At 54.6% G+C, this 20,783-nt stretch overlaps 1 protein-coding gene across 5 annotated transcripts in view; it reads right to left on the bottom strand.

Annotated features, from left to right (window-relative positions):
• The window catches only part of RALGDS (ral guanine nucleotide dissociation stimulator), a 57,297-nt gene that overhangs the window by 6,976 nt on the left and 29,538 nt on the right, over positions 1–20,783 (bottom strand). For 2 of the 5 annotated variants that reach the window (XM_058038047.1, XM_058038049.1), the window contains exons 2-6: positions 2,005–2,115; positions 1,333–1,526; positions 933–1,007; positions 602–795; positions 105–226 (exon numbers count right to left, since the gene is read on the bottom strand). In XM_058038047.1, coding sequence (XP_057894030.1) covers positions 105–226; positions 602–795; positions 933–1,007; positions 1,333–1,526; positions 2,005–2,115 — 696 coding nt within the window. Of the gene's footprint in view, positions 1–104; positions 227–601; positions 796–932; positions 1,008–1,332; positions 1,527–2,004; positions 2,116–17,119; positions 17,300–20,783 lie in introns of those variants that run through there. The other 3 variants (XM_058038046.1, XM_058038048.1, XM_058038051.1) reach the window with 3 other exon arrangements.

A 20,783-nucleotide genomic window follows, 5' to 3' on the forward strand; every position in this document is an offset into this window, starting at 1 on the left:
ATGGAGAAGGGTTTCTTGGTGTTCTTTGAGGAGAGAACAGACCAGGAGAAGAGCCAGGACAGTGCCCAGAGCACCACTGACCCAGCTGGTGGGTGACTACTCACAGCATCCATCAGTGTGAACTGTTCTGCCACCATCTCTGGGGAGAAGGAGAGGAAATCTGGCTTCCCATCACTGACCCCGTTCTCTTCTACCAGCTGGAAGGTGCAGCTGCTGTGGTCCACAGCTGCAGGAGACAAGGGTGAGGCTGAGCACTGCAGTGCCCACAGCAACCCACACCAACCCCCTACAGACACCTACACCCCACCTCCCTAGATCTTCATCCCATCTAGCTGTGCACCTCCAGCAATAAGGCTCAGATAAAAGGATAGTCATTTTAAACCTGGGTGCAAATGTCTACAGAGGATTAAAGGCAGATTAACTAATCCACTTAGAAATCCCACTCCTCCTGCAGCTGGATTGGCTTCCCAGTGAAATCCCATGTAGAATTCACAGGTGTTCATCCGCGTGGCTCAAGTTTTAGAGAGCCTCAATGCCAACCAGCAGCATTTCCTCCACCAGCAGCCCCAAATGAGCCCTGCAAGCCAGGGGAGCACCCCACCTTCTGCCTCGGCCTCGCTCTGCTCCTGCTGCTGGAACTGGGCCAGCAGGATGCGGGCTCGGCGCTCCAGGTCGGAGCCGGGGATGTTGTGGCGCACGTAGGAGATGAGCTGCTTCAGGCAGGCAAATTCGGGGGGCTTGCGGAAATCCTCCGAGTACTGGTCCAGCCAGGCCCCCAGGATGGAGGAGATGGTGCTGCAGGAAGGGGGAGAACACAGGCAAAGGGGATCAGGTGCCAGGAGAAGCCTGTGTGCATGCCCACAAGCCCAGGGCAGCGCTGGGATGACAGATCCCTCCCAAAAGAGTTGCCACCATAGCACAGGCAGACTTACTTCTTCAGCTCCATCCTCTCATCCACAGTGTGCCTGGCGTGGTCCCCGTTCGCCTGCACGTGGAGTTTGCCATACCTGGTGGGGCAGAGGGGAGGCAGTGAGCACCCTGCCTTCTTCTCCCTCCACATCACCCCCAGCTCTGCCACGGGGTCCGGATGAACCTGCTCTGCAGTGTCCTGCTCCCCTCCCTCTGCCACAACCTCCCCATTACAGGAAGGGAAGCAGCCAGCACTGGCCACCTCACTGGAAGAGCTCCAGCTTTCCAGAAAGTTCTGTCCTCCCTGCCCTCGCCCAAAACCCTCACTGATGGAGCTGGGAGAAGCCACCAAACCCCCAAGGCATCGCAGCAGAAGATGCTGGGGCTTTCCTGGCCACCCCCAGCTGTGTTTTTGGGGCTCACCTGTTCAGCAGCAGGTCCAGCACTTGCTTGGTGGTGGCGAAGGCTCGGTAGGTGCACAGGAAGATGGTGACATAGGTGGAGTCATTGCCCTTGAAGGCTGAGACCAGGTACTCCACCAGCTTCTCCAAGGTCCCGGCTTTGATCGTCCTCACCTTGCACGTCTCGTAGAGGTTTAAGGCCGACTCGTTCTCAAACTGCCAGGACAGGAGCAGAAGTCAGTGGGCTGGGTGAACACAGACACCATCAAGTGCAAAGTGTTCCCAGCAGCTTCACAAGGCCAGGTCTAGGCTGGGATCCCCACAGGGATCTTCCTTGCAAAGTGTTTCCTGCAGCTTCACAAAGTCAGGTGTAGTCTGGGATCCCCACAGGGATTTTCCTTTCCTGGGAAAGGACAGCTGAGTCTCCTCAGATATCAAACACCAGCAACCCAACTGAGAGGACATGAGCACTTGGGAAACCTCAGGAAAGGCCTTAGAGTTGCCAAAATCCAGATACAAATCAGAGTTGCCCTATTTTTCAAAACGGGGCTGTGCAGATTGTTTCACCTGTACCCCTTCCCATGCAGCAGAGGGCAACAGGTGCTCCCACTCCCTGCTCCCAAATCAACACATGATTCCCGTGGCAGGGAAACATCTGGATCCTGCCCTGAGGCAGGAGGAGCCCCCAGCTTACCCCCAGCCAGCGCTGCCCTTTGTTGGCCGTGTGGTGGAGCTGCACTTTCCGGAGGGATATGCTGTAGATCACACCATCCTCCAGCTCTTCTCCAATCTCCTGTGTGGAGCTCTGCATGGAAAAACAAGATACACCATGAGATAAGGGGAGCAAAGCGTGGCAGAGACGCTTTTGTGGCTCCTGTGAGGGATCCCAGCAAGCCAAAGGCAGCAGCTGGCTGGCAGGGAGTCTCCCTCACCTGCTCAGAAATGCAAACCAGGCGACACCAGGGTGTCTGGCTGGCTGAGCCTGCCCACAGTGGAGCCAGGACTTTGGGAAAGCTGCTCTTGGTCTGTCCCACATCCCCTGGCTCCATGTCTCAGCCCTTCAGCAAAGCCAGGGCAAGGTGGGACCCCTCACAAGGCAGGGAAGGGGACAGTGACAGCACAGCCCAGTGCCCTGCCCTGGCTGCTCCCCTCTCCTGTGAGGTGACATTGGCTCCTGGTCTGAGCAGAGTCTCAGTGATCTGAACCAAGCACCCTGGTGCACTTCCCTAATAAATAATAATAAAAATAACAAAATAATGAAAATACTAATAAAAATAATCACTGTCAAACCAAGCTGCCCACGGCACAAGGCAGAAACCCAAAGCTCAAAGCTGGGGGGAAATCCCAGAGATCTGCACCAGGGTGGGATCAGGCACAGCCAGGACCGGTTTGGACACAGGGTTCAGGCACCCAGCTATGAGCTCCCATTTCTGCTCTGGAGAATGGAGAGCACCAACAATTTGTTGAGGAAAGGGGTGATGCTTCTCAGGGCCGGTCCCCAGGCACACACCTTCCCCAGCACCACACACCAGCAGGGGCTCAGCAGCAGCTCCAGCCCCACAAGGACTATTTGGTTCCCTCCTCCTCCTCCTCCCTAACCACGCTCTGCTGAGTCAGTGCCTCCCTTAAGGAGATTTATCCAGATCCTTTTAAACACTGCAGGGATCTCCCCCGCCCTCATCCCCCTCACCAAATGGCAGGACATGGATGAACACACACCAAAACCCAGAGCTCAGCAGAAGGAGAAAATGCCTGAAAGCTGTAAGCTGGTTAGAGGGGGAGGTGAGCATCACTGGGACACAGGGCTGTGGGGACAAACCTCTCCTGCCAGAGCCAGCCCTGAGCATTCACAACAACACGCTGAGGAAGGACTGCCATGAAAGGATTCAGGATGGAGCCCCAGAAGTGATGCTGCTCCCTGCAAAAAATCCTCCCCAAATTGCCCTGTGAACACAGGGACAGCCACACCAGGCTCAGAAGAGGCTGCACACCTCAGGAAACAGGAGTAGAACACGAGCACAGGATCCTGAGCTGATGGATGCCACGCACACCCAAACACTCCTCCTTTATCAGCCCCACCACAGCAGTGCCCACTGCTCTGCTCTGACACCCTGCTCAGGCCAGGGCTGCTCCTCACAAGGAGTCAAGGCAGGGAAGCACAGCCAGCCCAGAGACTGAGGGGAAGCTTGAAAAAGCCTCTCACTCACGGCTGTAATGAATGAGGGCAGAGAATCCCCCTGGGCAGGGTTCTGACTTTTTCACTTTCTGCTGAACCTGCTTTTCTCACTTCGTGCCAGACTATGGAGAGGGTTGGTTTGCTGAAGTTCAAGGAGCTGTGAGGTTCTGCTGTGAACACCAGGGGCCTTTCCCAGGGTCCACTGGCTTCCAGAGCAACCCAGAGAGCACCCACATGAGGCAGCAGACACCAAACATCCTTCCTGGCACCTGTGTCTGTTCCTCTCTTGTTCTCTGGGATAAATTATGGCACAAATTTGTGCTCAAGTACACTGCCCTGGGGACTGGCACAACCTTGGCACAGCTAAAGCTTTGTGTCCACCCTGGATCAAACATCTGCACTGACAGCACCTGACCAAGTTGGCCAAGCTGTCTTTCTTCCACCTTTAGATGCTGTTGCCAACAAAAACAAAACAAACAAAAATCAACAAAACAAACAAAAAAAGCCATGGAAATGCTTCCCAATTTTTCCTGGGCTCTTTCCCAGCCTTTATCACCCAACCTGCATGTCAGCCCTGCCCCTGTGTACCTCCCACTTAAGCTCTGGGTCCAGCAGGACCAGAGCCCTGTACAGTCTAACTCAGAAAAGAGATTTGGCTGGGCAGTTGTAAACCCCAGACGAAAATATCGAGAAAAATCAGATGCTTGCTAACATGCAATTAAATTCATAAATTAAATCATATGGGAGGAAAAAACCATCTCAGGATCAACCCATGAATCATTGGCAACCGCTGTGCAACTACAGTGGAAATTATTGCCACAACTGCGCGGGGTTTTCACTCTGCATTTCGTGTCACGTGCAGGGGATACACCCCACTCCGATGTGCAGAAAAGCAAATTTCATTTCCTTCCCATACCCAAGACTGCCAGATTCATTCATTTTTTTGCCTTGCTGACTTGTGCGATATCCCCCCAAGTTCCCCCTTTGCAAACCACACACGAAGGCCACGGCTTCCCAGCGGTCTGCAGGCTCCTGCCAAGAGCCAGGAGAGCTGCTACACTGGGACATTCTAAAATTTGGCTATTTATATTCCGTGTGAGCTTCCTCTTCCCCGCGGCTGCTCCTGCGAGATGCTGATCGTGCATTCCGCGCACGCTGGTTAAAAACCAACCCAGAGCAAAAAAGCAGCGGCAGGATGGAGCCAGAGGAGCCTCATCCCAACACCTGCACCAAGCACACGTTTCTCCCCTTGCAGGTGAGCTGGGAGCAGGGCAGGGACAGACTCAAAACCTTGACCCGTGCCTTATATTTGTGCTGGCCACTGTGCAGAATCCTCCATTCACACCAGCAACCAAAGCTGAATGCCTTCAAAATGGTCTCTAAAGAGTCAGATGAGTGCTTCCCTTTGCTTAGATGATTGGAAATGACACTATTTCAAAAGATGCAGAGCAGACAGGGCCTTGGAGGCAGCAATCACTGAATATTGCAACAGCCCCTGCTCCCCAGTGCCTGCCCTGCACATCTGCTGGAATTTTCTGCCCCTCAGTTCGGAAGAAGGGAACATGAGTCAGGCTCAGCCAGCACACAAACCCTCCTCCACCTCAGCCTGAGGGTGAGACACAGGTGAACAGCCCCTTCTGTTGGCACAAGGGATGAATCCAACAGGCCCAGGCAGTGCTTTAAACATCTGCAACAAGATTTGATGGCTATGGCATCTGCACCTTCCACCAAATTCATACAGGTGGGACCTGGCAGCCCAGAAAGTGAGATCCTGCACATTTCAAGATGGGCACCAAGAAATGGAGTACACAGAGAAAATGAAGGTTTGGTTTGGTGAAATCCTGGTTCTCTGCACACACCAGAAAGGCTGGAGCACAAGGGGCACAAGGAAAAGCCACACGTTTAACTCTCCCCAGTTGCGCAGAGCAGAGGCTCTTGCAGAAGCAGCAGTGAGTGAACTCTGCAGGAGTTCATCCCCTGAAATATGAAACGGGAGCCTGCACCAGATGGCTGCCCTGGGCCTGGGGACTGCCTCTTCCAACTGCAGCCAGCCCTGGAGCTCCCACTGATGGTTCAAAGCCTTTGTGACTACACCAGGGAGGAATTCCTGCTCCGTGCAATAAACTCTTCTGCTCTCCGCTCAATGTTCTTGTACTCGGCGTGGTGTCAAACCCCACGTCTTCACACAGAGGATTAATAAGGAGCTCTAAGAGATGCAGCCAAGGTTTGTGAGCCTGGAGGAAGGGTGTGAGGGACCCTGAGAGCAGGCAGAGAGCAGCAGCAGCAGGGACTCTGCCTTGGGCTCTTCCCGACAGATGAAAGGAGGGGAAAATGCAAAAACCAAACAGCAAAGCAAAACATTGGCTCGGGCTCTGCGTTTTGGAAAGTGTTTGAGCTCAGTCACAAAGGTGGTTTTAGTTGGACAGGAGCAAAGTGCAGGATTAAGTGTGAGCGCGGCTGCATCCCCACACTTACACACAGACAATTACCCAACAATTACCAGGTCTTAAGAGCTCTGCTCCCACGTGCCCCAGGTTAGTGCACTGGCCTCCAAAGGCACAAAAATAATGAACTGTTAGTGGAAAAAGGTATTAATTTCAGCACACGTGGAGGAGGCACAGCTGCCTAAAGTGCTTTTGCTGATGCTCTCTGGGCCACAGCTGGTTTAACAATCAAGATATTTGTGTTACTCTGCTCCCTTTTCTGTTGAGTTACACAAAATTCCTGTTCTACAGACAGGTACAGAGCAGCACCGAGAGTATCTCTGCTGAATTCAAAGGGGCTGCTGCTACCAGCCACAAGAGAGGAGCAGACACTAACCCAGCCCCTGGGAAGCCAGGAATGTGTGCCTGTTGGGAATTAACAGAGACAAGAAAAGGCAGAGCTGAGCCCCAGAGACGTCACCAGGGGTTTCCCATTGAAGCTCTTGCACAAGCTCAAAAGAACCCAATGAGAGGTGGTAAAGCCAGAAGCAGCAAGTGGGGGTTTGTTCTTTACAATCCCCAGCCCTTTCTCAGAATAATCCCTTCCCACTAGCAACGGGAAATGGGCCTTTCCAGAAACAGAGGAAACCAGCTCCAGCATGGTCCACGTCCAACACCAACCCCCAGCTCGCTTTCATTTCACCCCCAGGAGCAAACCCTGAACCCCTGCAAGCAACAGCAGCGACTCCGGGACCTCTTATGCAAAGCTGAGTGTATGACATTATGTAAAAGGAAATAGGAAAAAAGTCAGCCCCGGGTAGTGAAAGGAAAACAAGCTCAGTTCTGTGAACCGAAGATAAAGACCACAAAAGCAGAAGCACCCTCTGTCCTACACGTCCAAAATAAGCACACACAGCACAACACTCTTCCCCTCATGGGGACTTCCAGGCAAAAAGCCCTGAGGTGGCTCTTCCCCCACAGCTCTGCCTCGAGGGATCATCCACTCCTGGCACTCACAGTTTCCTTCCCCTGGCTGTGCTCAGGAAGGCTCCAAGGACTACCCCGAGTGCTGAGGAAGCTGACAAACATCCCCTGCTTTAGGGGAAGGAAAGGTGCCCACGCTGCTGACTCACAGCATGTCCTTTGGAGCAGCAGCCCCACTGAGGGCAGCAGCACTTTTGCTCCAAAACATCATCCCAGCCATGGGTGCTGAACTGTTCATTCCCAGCCATGGCCATGGTGGCACTGGGGTGGGCAAGTTCATCTCCCACTGTCTCCTTTCCCCCTGCCACAGCTGGGTGTACCCAGCCCCTGCTCCCCATGCAGCAATGTTCAGCAGAAAGACACAATTCCTTTGGGTTTCCAGCACTCTCTGCCTTCCTTCCTGCCTGCTCCGAGCTGCCTCAAACCAGGACCGGTTCCAGCAGCCCATAAAAACACAGCAACAAAAGGGGAAACAGGAAAAGAACAGAAAGAGGGCCAGAAGCTGAACTCAAACCCACCATGAAAAAGGGGTGGTTTTGCCAGGACACCAGGCCAGTGGCAACAGCTGAGGGCCTGTTCTCTCCCCAGCAGATGCTGGGTTTTCCTGACACTCTGCTCCAGATGTTTCAGCACAGAAAGCTGTGCCCTAGGGGAACAGCCCTGGAGCCAGAGCATCTCCCAGCACCACGATGGGGCAGAGAAAAAGAGAAAGAGGGGTCACATCACCCCGTATCTGCCTCTTGTAGGGATCTTACACCTCCTCCTTTGGGCTCTGTGGGTCCAGAGACCAACAGCAGCTCTGCCCCTGTGTCTGTGACCCAGAGGGAACCAAAGGCAGCCTTGTCCACCCTGGCAGCCCAGGGAGAAGGGAAGGGAAGCTGGCAGCTGTGTTGCAGAGGCATCTTGTGACTCACACGCAGTGAGTCAGTGGCTGGAGCAAGGATTAGGAGCTCAGCCTCGGTCTAGGAACGAGACAAAGCAGATAAGCAGGATTCCTCCCCCGTTTGCTCCTGGTTTGCTTTTAGGGAAAACCAAGAGCCTTCCCACATGGAGAGACTTTTCCCACTCTTTTTGTGGTTTGGAAATCAAAGGCTCTGCATGGCCACTCCATCCCCAGCCTTCAATCAGACCCCTGAGGTGGGGAAATGCAGGTGCTGGGGGCTCAGGCTGACAGGGGGACTCCCCAGGAAAAAACAAACTCCAGCCACAACAGGGATGACTGGTGAACTGCAAACCCTGAGTTTCCTACACCCAGGAAGCCACCACCCATTTGCTCCCCATGTGGAAACACCACCCTGTGTGTTCCCTCCCAGGGGACGTGCTGGGATGGGCTCCCCTCGCAGCCTATTCGGAGAAAACTGAGTGCAGCAGGTTTTGCTTCCTCTCTAAGCTGATGGAAAATAAAAGATCCCGCCAACACAGCAGATCTGGCTCTTGCTGCACAGCCCTGAGCCCCGTGCTGGTAATGGCCCTGGAGCATCCCTGTCCTGAGCCAAGGCCTCTGCAGGGGCAGGCTGGGAGCAGAGGGACACAGCCCTGCTCACAGAGCCACCGGACTCGCCCACACCCCCGGGGCATTACTGGAAGTGAAACCAGAACGACGCGGCTGGTGAAAAACGGTGCATAAAAAATTAATGCAGGTACTGCTCTGCGAGGTTAAATAAAGATCGAGCGGTTCGTCCCGAGTCATTTCGGCTCAGAACAAAAAAGGTTTGGGTTTTACTGAGGTGGAACAGAAAAATCTGCAATGAAAACATAACTGAAACAAGTTCAAAAACTGATTGATGTTTTTCTGGGTGTACAGTAGCACCTGGAAGTCACGTGCAACATGACAGCTCCCCAGTGCCTTGTTCAAAAGTGAATTTAAACATTAGGGGTGGCATGAAAAGTTCCAGCCTACCTGACCTAATGCTACTCCATCAATTCCACCTCTGGAGCAGGGCCCTGGTGCACCAAATGTGTTATTTCTGGGGCAGCAACAGCTGCCAGGTGTGTTGGGGAAGGGATGGAGATGAGGTTGGCACTCAGAGATGACGTTCCTTGAAACTGATTGGAATAGTCACAGCTAAAATGTCAATTCTGGCGTCACACATGTTCACCAGGACACACAGATTTGTTCCTCGTGGCAGCTCCAGGGCAATGCTTGTCCTTTTCATGCATCAGCACCTGCAAGTGACTCCATCTTCACAAAAGTCTTTACATTCCCAGAGATGCAAAACCTTGAACACTCTCCAGCTCTCAGCCCATGCACCAGCCCCAACAGCCAAAAAATTTGTCTTAAGAAGCATCATCTGCAATAAAATCAGCTCCTTTTGTCAAACCTGCCCCTTGCCCTGGCACATCCATATCCTGCATGAATGAAGTGCTCACCTGGGCACACACAAGGTGAGACGTGCAGGAAGGGCAAAGATCCCAACTGCCAGATCCCACACTGACATTCCCAGAGAGTTTCACCCCACAGCACTCCCCAGCAGCCTGGTTAAACTGTAAATATAAATGTCTGTACAATAACTCTCCTGCTGCAGCTTGCAGAGGGGAAAAGACAGCAAAGCCAAAATCTCCCTGGAATTCTGAGGGTGCACACACTGGGGGCTGTCCAAAAGCCAAAGCCTTGCTCTGGCTGACAGAAACAGCACCCTTCCCCTCTGTTTCCATTTGAACAAGGTTAATTTCAATCTAGCTCAGACACATCCTTAGTTTAGATAAGCTGAACCGAAATAAACCCCAGTGAAATAAACGCCAGTGAAATAAACCACAGCGAATAAACCCCAGTGAATAAACGTGTCCACCCATGTGTTTACTCTGCCTTACGTCAACCAGCACTCCCTCCACCAAACCCAGCATGACCAAACTGGGCAAAGCTGACAATCCCAGACCTTTAGGGACCCCCTCCTCAAAATCCCATACAGAGAGGATGCCCGGGGGCCTCTGCATGCCCTTATCCCAGCCTGGCCCGGGCACGCTGTGCCAGCCGGCTCGATGGCACCGCCGGTGGCACCGCGACAGCCTCGGCTCACTCTGTGTGTGCGTGTCTGCACCAGGGTGACCCAGTAAACAGCTGAAGCAGAGAAAATGCAGGAACAATCCAGCACGGAGGGGCTGGCGGTGAAAGGACGAGAGGAATAAATGCGGGGCTTTGTTCTCCGGCCGGGATGACGCGCGGCTCCTCCATTTGCTGCTGGTTTGTGATTCCCGGGACCAGCCGGGCTCGTCCCGGCCTCCTCCTGACACCCGCAGCCCCAGCGTGTCCCAGCACAGCCCAGCTGCGGGTTCCAGGCCATTCCATTCGCTCCGAGGAGATTTTCCCCTGGCAGAGCATCCCGCTACTCGTTCCCCTCCCCGCGGCGCCCGTGGGAAGGTGGAAGAGGCGAGAGCGAGCGCTGCTGCTCTGTAATCAACAAAATCTCACCTTGGGAGTATTACTTAAATAGGTGTCAGCGAGGCAGGAGGTGCGACAGGAGCGGGTGGCAACATGCCGACACCTGGGGGGGGAACGGGATGCTCCGCCAGCTCCCGGTGATTTCCACAGCTGAGGCAAATGAGATTTGACGATTAACTGGCACCTTTGGGGAGAAAGCCACTTGGAAAGGATAAAAATCGTGCTGTTGTCAAGAGTCTGAACACACAGCAAAGTGAGGTTTGGCCCCGGGTCCTGCCCTGTGTGCCAGATCTGTGGCACAAGGAATGCAGGTGCCCAGGCTGGGAGGACAAGTTCCATCCCCAGACCCTCAGCCCTTGCTCTGTGAGTGCTGGTTTTTAGCCATGGAGCACTTCAGAGCAGCTCAAACATCCACAGGTGCCTGTTCCTCCTGGCCACACACCTCGGTGAGCAGGCACACACACACGTTCCCATCCTCGCTCATTTGCTCCTGCCACCCTGCCTGCTTCATCCTCTGTCATCAGCAGCCACAAGTGAACACTCCTGCAGCCTGCCCTCACATTTAATAAAATTATTTTGGGATACCCAAAAAGCTGAAGTGCACAATGACTGGGGCAGCATCAATGTGAAGAGGGCAGAAGTGCCAACCTTCATCCCCTGACTCCTTCCCTTTGATGCTCCCTGGATTAAGACCAGCCAAGCCTCAAACATCCCCATCCTCCCAGAGCTGACTTTTTTGCTGAGGAACACACCAAAACCCATGGGAATGAGGACTGGGAGGGAAGGAGTTTGTGGAATACCCCCCCAAGAAGCACCTCAGGGAAGAAGTGTTTGTTATGACACCGCTGTGAGCCATAGCTGCGCTCTGAGTCACCCCAGCAGTGCCAGGGAAGAACCAGCCAGGCCTGTCCTGTCCCTGTGCCAGCTCTCACTGTTGCAACAGGGACAGAATGGAGTAGAGCACATTGTCTGGAAACCCAGAAATGCCACTGAGTGTCACCAGCAACGGGCACCGCCAACACTGCTCAGCACGGGGCTCCTGAGCAGCAGAACTGCAGCTGGGGACAGATAGCCATGAAAAATGCAACCAAAAGCAAACAAAGAGCAGCTTTTGGAGGAAAAATAGCAGCATTTGGAAAAAAAGTGGGCTGTTTTAAGGTGATAAACCAGCCTGAGCCTTGGCCTTGCCCTGGAGGGTCTGTAGGGATTGTTGGGGTGACACCATCAGCCCCACCTCACATCCCCCAGCTCCCAGGCTCTGCTGCTGCTCCAGTGCACAGAGCCAGACCTTGCCGCCAGCTGAGCCTTTCAGACAGCTGTCTGACCAAAATCCCCGGGGTTTCAGCCTAAAGTGGAAGGTGAGGTCCTGAACCCCCCAGGCACATGAAGGTGGAGCTTCAGCATCCTTCCCACAGCTGAGCTTTGCCCCTGCCAGACCCAGGCCAGGTGCTTTGCTTTGCCCAGCTTGGCTAAACCCTGGTTTCCTGAAGTCAGTTCCGACTCCTAGAGGTGAACCCAAAGCAAACACACAATTTCACAAACAGTCTCTGGCTGGAGCAGGAGCCTGGGGCAGGCTCTCAGCTTCAGAGTCTCCATGGAGACCCAACCACTGCAAGGAGCAGGGAAAGGCTGTGTGGTTTTTCTCCATCACATGAAAAGAGGTTCTGGTAAGACGGGTAGTAAGCCCTTGGCAAAGCAGGTTTCCACACAAGCCCTCAGTTCAGCTGCTGGACTGTGGTTAGCAGAAAGCAAAAAAATAATGCCTCAGCATTCCAGATGAGGCTGCCTCCGATGAGTTTCCTCTCCAGTCTGCTCTGTTTGCAATTCAGACCAACTTTTTTTTCCCTCCCATCTGCTCTGAGGACTCGGCTGGTCCCTGGCAGGCAGAGCCATCCCCATCCTGCCTCTGCTGAGCCCGGGGCTCCCCAGGCAGCTGCTCCCAGCGCCCCACGTGTGCAGGGAAAACGCCCTTTCTCGTCCCAGCATGTTCCTGACAGCAGAGCTCATCCAAATACCATGGGTGCAATGAAAACAAACTGCCGTGGAGCCAGCCGAGGCTAAAGGGCCACGCCAGGAGCCTCTGTGTGTGTTTAATCTCCAGTGACACTCAGCTGTCACATAACTCCTGACCCTCAGGTAGAGGGAACTCGGCGTTATCTAATGTGAAAGTGCTGCCCTACAAGAACCCGGGCCAGCACAGCTGAATGCAACTGAAGACCAGAGAGGTGATTTGCATAACATCACAAAAACAAACCCAAACGAGGTGAGGGATGGGGTCTGGGGAGCTGCAGAGTCACTCCAGGGCTCAGGAGGAGAGCAGTGTTTGCCCAGCACAGCACAGCCCACGCTGCCCGTGCTGGGAATTGGGAAAGGGCTTTCCTGGCACCTCTGGCAGGGCTGTTCCCAGGTGTTATCAGAATAAATGCCCTTCTGCAAACCCCCTGTGCCAACCCTGTGCCCAGAGCAGCCCTTGCAGCTCTGCCCCTGCCCCGACCCCCTCCCCGTGACTCCCTGGCTGGGATTACTGGGATTACTGGGATTACTGGGATTAGTGCTCCGTGCTCAGCACTCCCTTTCCCCAACGACTCAGGAGCAAAGTCCAAATGCATTGTTACATTGGGGCTGCTGTGAGGTGCAGGTGAGTCCCCACCTGGGCACTGAGACGCTGATAGCTGGGATGTCCAAACACCCCAGTGGTGCTGCTGTTCCCAGGGATGCTCCCTCACAATTCCAGCGTGATGCTTCTGCCTGGGCACCAAACCCCACTGCCAGCCTCACCTTTCAGCCCACAGATGCTTCCCTCTGCAAAACAAAGACCCCCACAGACCCCTGGAACAACAGACACACACTTGGGAGCAGCCACGGATGCTGCTGTGGGATCTAACCCACACAAACATCACATAAACCTGTAAAATGACTCAATCCCACAACTCAACTCCTTCTCCCCAAGGCCAGAGGAATGTTTCAAACCCCAATCCTCCCCACCAAAGCAATGCACAAGCCCTGAGCTGTGCTGGAGCCCCCCGGGGCCCCCCGCCAGCAGCTCAGCCAGCTTTGTATCCAAATCCTGCTCCTTAGCAACCACATTTTTTTCTCCCCCTCTTGCTGAGTCCGTGGGAGATGAAGAAATATTTGAGAACTGAGACAGCCCTGCTGCAAGGATATATTTAAATAAAAGGAGCACGGACGTTTGAAAGCCAGGCATTAGGCAGCTCTGGAGATAAGGGTGTCAGAGAAAGTGTGAGCAGGGCAAACCCAGCCTTTAAATGTGCTCTGGAGTGACCTAAATAAGCTCTTTCCTCCCTCAATTACTCTCCCCTCGGGGGCACAGAGAGCTGGGAGGGGAGATGGAGGAGCTGCTGGCCAGACCAGCTCAGGGGGCCCTAAAACCAGGCAGAGCTCTGGCCCTGAGAGCGGGGTGGTCACAGCCAGACCCCAAATCCCAAACAGTGCTGGGTGCTCAATGAGACCCATCCCTGCAGGCACAGCTGGCCTGATGCTCTTTTGGCTCATCACACCCTGAAGGCAGGCCCAGGGAAGTGGGGAAATACTCCAGGAATAGATAAATAATCTGCATTTATTTGCCCCTGCCTGGTGATGCCACCCTGAGAGGCACAAAAAGAGAGGCTGCAGTGGAGCAATAGTGTGATCTGAAGCTGAGTGATGCTGAAGCACAGGGGGGGGCCTGGGGGGCTGTTTGCCCATTCAGCCTCTGAACACAGATTTCAGTTTCCAGGGCTGCCAGTCTGCTACTAAATCCACTAAAACCTCAGTGAGACCCCAGTGTGGTGATCCCCACCCTTATGGAAACATGGCACAGCAGCCTCTGAGTAAAACAATTATTGCACAAACTCATCTGGAAGCTTCTCTCCAGCTTCTCTCTAACCCTATCAAACAATAATAATAATAAAAAAAACCTCCCACCTCTGTTATTCCCACCCTGCATCAGCCACCAACAATCAGCATCCCAGCCTGCTCCAGGCCTCACCAAACCCTGTTGGAAGGGAGCCAGAAGGTCCAAGAAATACCAACAGATGATGTTCATCTGGCAAATTGCAAGGGACATATCAGGTTGTGCCTGGGGGAGGAGAACAGGCTGGGGGGAAAGGATCTTATTCCAAAGGCACCATAGGAAGTGAAAAGAAAATGGCTTTTAAGAGGTATCTTTGTCTCTCCCTCCCAGCTGTAAAGAACAAGCGCTGACCTATGAGGCATTTGGGCTGAGCAATTCAAGTTTTCAAGGATTCGTTTAGCAACTGAAAATCTCCTAATTGTTCAGAAAACAAACACAGCCAGAATTACAAGGACTTTTTTTATGAGGGTTTTTTTTTTTTTATGAGAGTCAGCCCAGCCTCCTCAGAGGTTCAGCAACATCAGCTGCATGAAAGTTTCACTCTGTGTCATCTGCAGTGGCGTTTTAGGCCAGCAGAATCAGGAGGGCCACCAGATTCACTCTGTGGCTCCTGCTGTACTGGGAGGATTGACACTCAACTGCTGAATATGGAGTGAACTGGAACTGAAAAGGTCAAAACAAAAGGTCTGCAAAGCTTCCCTGTCAATCCCCCACTTGAGACAGCCAGTTTAAATTTTCCATCCCCCGTGGTTCGAATCCTGCTGAGAGCCCTTGGCTGCCAGGGCTCACCCAGGGATGCTCTCGGACGCTGATCGATACCGTTGCTGTGGGATACAGGCCAAGGCTGCCCTGCTGCCCTCCCCTGGGGGCTCAGCCGGGACCAGAGAGAGCCACAACCCCTGCAGCCTGCCCAGCAGCTTCCCAGGGAGCCTCCATCCCCCGTGGGACCGGACTGTGCAGCCAGGAGCTCTGCCAAAAGCAGCGCAGCTCCCCCTGATGAGGTGACAAAGGTCTTGGGGACTGTCACTGGGGCTCAGCAAAACGCTGAGGGTCCCTGGGGGATCTTATTCAAATAATCTGCTTTCTCCTCTCAGTGCACAGCCTGAGGATTGCAACCCCACCAGGCCAGCGCAGTTGTCACAACAGTGACACATTTTTTCCCTTCCCCAGTCATGCAGTGAACACCCCGTGCATCCCAAAGCTGCTCAGGAGGTCACAGTGCACCCCTCTGGGCTGCCCCTTTTCTCACCACCACTCGGAAATAGGAAAGAAAATAATAAAATGGAGGAATTTCTCTGTTCAGGACTGGGAGGGAAGCTGGAGGGATGCTGGGGCTGTGCTCTGACCATTCCCCAGCACAGCCCAGGGCAGAGCTGTGGGCACAGACAGCTCGGGGGGAGCCCTGGCTGGCAGCTGTGCCCGTGCCAGGCTCAGGTGAGCAGGGCTTTGCTCGGGGCCATCCCTTTTCCCACATCACCCAAGATGCTCCAAAATCCCCCCTGAGCTCCAGAGCCTCCTCCAGCCGGGCACATCGTGTCCCCTGGGATTAGAGGGGCAGCACGCTGCATCACCCCCTCTTTTCCCCCTCTTTTTCCCCTCCCTCCCAAAATCGCGGCCCCTGCGCCTCCCGAGGCCGGACTTCCTGCCAGGCATAACACGAACCAGATGATGCACTCCAAAGCATGTCAGCACGCCCACCCCCAGGAGAGAGCAGCGGGGAGGGGAGAGCGGCGCAAACAAGCTGGATGGAGCTGCCGTGAGCCCTCCCGGAGCTGAGGAGCTCGGCTGCCACCAGGCCAGAGGTGAAGCGGAACAGCCTGAGCTCATCAGCCCTTCCTGAGCAGCACTTTCCATCCAGCAGGTTGCGGGGTTGGCTGTTGGGGAGAAGGAGGCGCTGCCCTCCCCGGATATCTGCACAGCAGCCGGAGAGGTTTTAGCGGTGATTCCCCCCACTCCCACCGCCCCTTTTCCAGCGGGAAGCATCCAGAGCAGCACATCTGCAGCTGGCTCTAAATCCCAGCAAAGCCAGACGGGCTGACCCTCGCTGCTGTTAACCCCTGCACCGCCAGGGCTGCGGGGTCTGAGCAGCAAAACCTTCCTCCTGACACACACCGTTCGCTCCCCACCAGCGACACTCCCGTCACACCGATGACGATCATCCATTATCGAGATAAAAGGCCCAGCTGTGACTCAGATTATCTCGGGTGCCTCCACATGCAGCAGCCATCAACAAAGCGCTCGGGCCTCGCTGGGACCAGGCTGGCTTTGAGCCACCCGGGGGTCGAATCCAAACAAGCACAAATATTTTTTGCATCCTCCAGGAAAGTCATCCCGATGCCCGTAACCTCCCCAGAGGACGCTTTTGTGGTTTGGACAAGCCTGAAGGCTTTAGAAACAGCTCAGATCTGAGCAGGCTCCTGCCTCCCGCAGCCAAAGTCTCAAATAAAATATTAAAAGCCTGAAGTTTTAGCAATCTGCCTCTTTCCCTGGGTGCTTGGAGGGAGAGCATCTGGTTTCTCCCTAGAGTCCCACAGACACTCACAGCAAAAAAAGCCAAGTAGGGGCACCCATTTGTTCAATAAAATGAAACACCTAAAGCACTCAGAGGGCCCTACAAGAAGGCTGGTGAGACTTTTGCGAGGGCATGGAGTGGTAGGATTTCAACTGAAGGAGGGCAGATTTAGACATTAGGATGAAATTATTCTCTGTGAGGGTGATGAGGCACAGGGTGCCCAGAGAAGCTGTGGCTGCCCCTGGAAGCGCTCCAGGCCAGGCTGGACGCCGCTTGGAGCAACCTGGGCTAGCGCAAGGCATCCCTGCCCGTAGCAGGGGTGGGGAGAGATAATTTTTACGGTCCCTCCGAACCCAAACCGCTCAGCGATCCCGTGTTACAGCACTCTGCGAATCACCCTGCGGATGCCCACAAACTCCGGGCCAGCCCTAGCGAGGCAGAGCCCCCCAAACCCCCCCAAACCCCCCCAAACCCGGGCTCACCTCCAGCGGCGGCAGGTCGGGGTCGAGCTGCGTGAAGCTGTGCAGCACCACGGGGCTGCTCTCTCCGGCCACCTCCAGCCTGACGCCGCCCCAGAGGCTCCGGGCCCGCCGGCAGCCCTCGAACATCCTCTCGGTGCCGGCGGGGCCATGCTGCGGCGGGGCCCGGCGGCGGCTCACCATCGGCGGGGCCGCCGCGCCCGCATCCCCGGCTGCCCCCAAGCCCGCCGCCGGCCCCGCCAGCCCCCCCGGCTGCCCGGGGAGCCGCAGCGGGGATGTGGGGGCGATGCTCGGCGCAGAGAGGAGCGGAGCGGAGCGGGGCAGGCGCCGCACGGAGCGGGGCTGATGTCACGGCGGGGCAGGCACGGAGCCGGCCGGGCTGTAAAGCTCGGCTGGGTTTCCTCCCTCCCTCCTGTCCCTCCCGCAGCCTCCGCCCGCCCTCAGGGGCTGGCCCGGCTCGGCTCGGCCCCCTCGGGGAGGGGGGACGGGGATGGGACGCGGCGGGTGTGAAAAGACCCGAGGCCGCGCGAAGGGGAGGAGGAGGATGAGGATGATGGTGATGGAGGAGAGGTAAAACCAGCGAGAACTGCTGACTCTTGTATCTGAGTATAAAACCTCAGTCTCCTTACTTTCGATAGTAATCCAATGGTTTTAGGAGCCACTCATCCTGGTGCAAGTCCAAATGGACCTCTCACTAGTCCTAAACACATTCATACTCCTAACCCTAGTAACCCCCCATCCTATTTCCACTTCTATCCAACAACCTCAAGAACACCCCCAGCACAATCACAAACACAGCCAAAACCTTAATCAGCCTAATCCCAGCAGCAATCTACATCCACTCCGGAACAGAAAGCCTCACCTCCTTCTGAGAGTGAAAATTCATTACAAACTTCAAAATCCCCATCGGCCTAAAAATAGACTTTCTACTCCCTTACCTCCCTCCCCACTGCACTGTTCGTGTCATGATCTATCTGTGGGATGGGGTGGCCGGAGCTCCAGCCTCAGCTGGGTGGGGCAAAAAACAAAAAAACCACCGGGGTGTTACCGTTGATGGGAGGGAGCAAAGCCACACAGGTGACAACGGCTCTGGGCGAGGAGCTTTGTGTCACCGGGTGCTCCTGAAGCACCTGGGGTTCACACACCAGCCAAAGGAAAAGTGTGAACTGCCAGCCCGTGAATATCATACCAGCACGTGCTTTCATCCCAGCGTTATCTCAGCCCGTGAGCTCAGCTCGGTGACACGGTGACAGCGCTGCGGGGACAGCGGGCAGTGTCCCCTGTGACCCCCGTGAGTCAGTGCCAGCCCCCCAGCACACGCAAAGGGGGGATCAGGGGCCAGGGCAGCGCTCTGAGCCCAGCAGGGACTCCGGGAAAGCAAAACGAGCCTGGGGGACAGCAGGGCTGCAGATCCCGCTTCAGAGAACCCCTGCAACATAATTTTGTTTTCAGAGGCAGAGAGAAATGAGCAAAACTGTTTGTGATTCATCAGCCCCCTGTGCTGAGCACTGCGTGCTCCAGCCCTCCCCTGCTCTTCCCCTTCCCTCCTCACACACTCACAAACTGCATCCCAGGGTCGGGGCAGTGCTGCTGACACCACCAAAACCCGGATTTTCATGCCTCAGCTCCCTCTGCAGCTGAAATAACATCGGCCTCCCAGGGCCTTGCAGCCCTGCAGCTTTATTTCCAGCGAGGATGGAGCCAAGGCTCACATGTCCAGCTCTGCCCAGGGCACCAGCAGCTCCTGCCCGGGCAGGAAGGGATTAACAAAGCTGCCAGGCCGTGATAGGCTTCCAACTGGAAAGTTTACCAGGCAGAAGGATGAGCCAGGACAACGTGGCCTATTGTCCTGCTTTGTCTGGAGCCAAAGAGGTCAGGGGGGACTTCCTGGACACGCTGGGAAAGGGGACCCAGCCCAGCAGCAGGGCCTTGCACAGCCCTGCCAGCCCCACATCTCCAGGGACAATACACACAATTTAACCTGCCCAGGCACAGAAATCCAGCCCTGATCCCTGCCCAGGGCACCCTGCAGTGCCAGGTGGGTCAGGGCAGCTCACTCCAGCACAGGAGGATGTGATGCTGCTCCCTGCAGAGGTGTCCCCAGCCCCACTGACACCTCACGCAGGAACCACGGCGGCACTGCAAGATGTGCTGTGAAACCCAGAGCTGGGCATCCCTTTGCTCAGGACATGCTGGAATCAGAGGCAGAGATATCCTGGAATCAGAGGCAGGGACCTGCTGGAATCAGAGGCAGAGATATCCTGAAATCAGAAGCAGGGACCTGCTGGAATCAGAGGCAGAGATATGCTGGAATCAGAGGCAGAGATATCCTGAAATCAGAGGCAGGGACCTGCTGGAATCAGAGGCAGAGATATCCTGAAATCAGAGGCAGGGACATGCTGGAATCAGAGGCAGAGATATCCTGAAATCAGAAGCAGAGATATACTGGAATCAGAGGCAGAGATATGCTGGAATCAGAGGCAGGGACATGATGGAATCAGAGGCAGAGATATACTGGAATCAGAGGCAGAGATATCCTGAAATCAGAGGCAGGGACATGCTGGAATCAGAGCCATGGACCTGCTTTCCAGCAGAAATCAGCGTTGCCTCGCCAAGCTGTGAAATATTTCAGAGGGAGACTCTGCTTTGCTTCATGTTGGAGTCTTAGGGCAGAGAAATCACAGCCCACCCCTGGAACTGCTTGGCAGGGCTCGAGGGCACACAGCAAACAACAGCAGCACTCATTTTCAGCTGGCAAAACCCTCCCAGAGCCTCCAGCTCCGTCTGACCTCTGCAGAAAGATGCAGCTCTGTGTGATGAGCAATTTTCAGCGTCCCTCGGTTGACCACTAAAGATGGTTGCAGGGGAAAAACACTTCTGATAATGGATAATAAATAATATAAGGCAGGAAAGCAACTGCAGGGGTTTAAAAATAGCCAGTCAGTTTCCTCTCTCCTCTCCTGGGAACCTTCTGGGTCTGAAAAGCAAAACACTCAAAGCAGGGTCAGGAGCCCAAGTTCAGGATGTTTGCTCTGCCTAGCTGACCCCAAACACTCAGAGGCAAGGATCTTGAAAATCATGAGATTCAAAACAAATGACTTTTCAATGCTTCTTATTTGCCTCTGATCACACAGGTGAAAGGGAACAGGCAGCATCACACCCTCAGGTTTCCCTCTGGCACCCTTGAAGGTTGAGAAATTGTTGCAAAATGGGATTAATTGAAATGCACGTGACTTCAGGGATTTAAGAAAAGGATCAGTGCTTGAGTGACTCATTAAAAAAAATATACTGTCAATTTGCACTTGGCAAACTCAGCCAAAAACTTTTCACAGCACACTGAGCTTTTCCATGCCATCTGTAAATATCCCATCCATTCTGGCAGGCCCAGGAGTTGGGTGTTGTGACAAATCCACCAATTTTTGCCTTTCCACCACTCTGAAATCAGCTCTTGTCTGGATAAACACAAACCCACATGCCCAACACTGGAGCAGCTCTGCTCCTCTGCTGCAGCCTCCAGCCTTTCCTGCAGGGTCAGCAACGTGGAGAGGGTAACACAGAGAAACTTTTGGGAACTTTAGGCCAGTTTTCTGGTTTGGGAATCAATTTGGGCCAATCTGTCATAGTCAGGACCTGCAGATTCAGACTGAGTTAATAACTGGGCTCAGCC

Source organism: Melospiza georgiana, chromosome 20 (assembly GCF_028018845.1).
Source record: "Melospiza georgiana isolate bMelGeo1 chromosome 20, bMelGeo1.pri, whole genome shotgun sequence".
Lineage (NCBI taxonomy): Eukaryota > Metazoa > Chordata > Aves > Passeriformes > Passerellidae > Melospiza > Melospiza georgiana.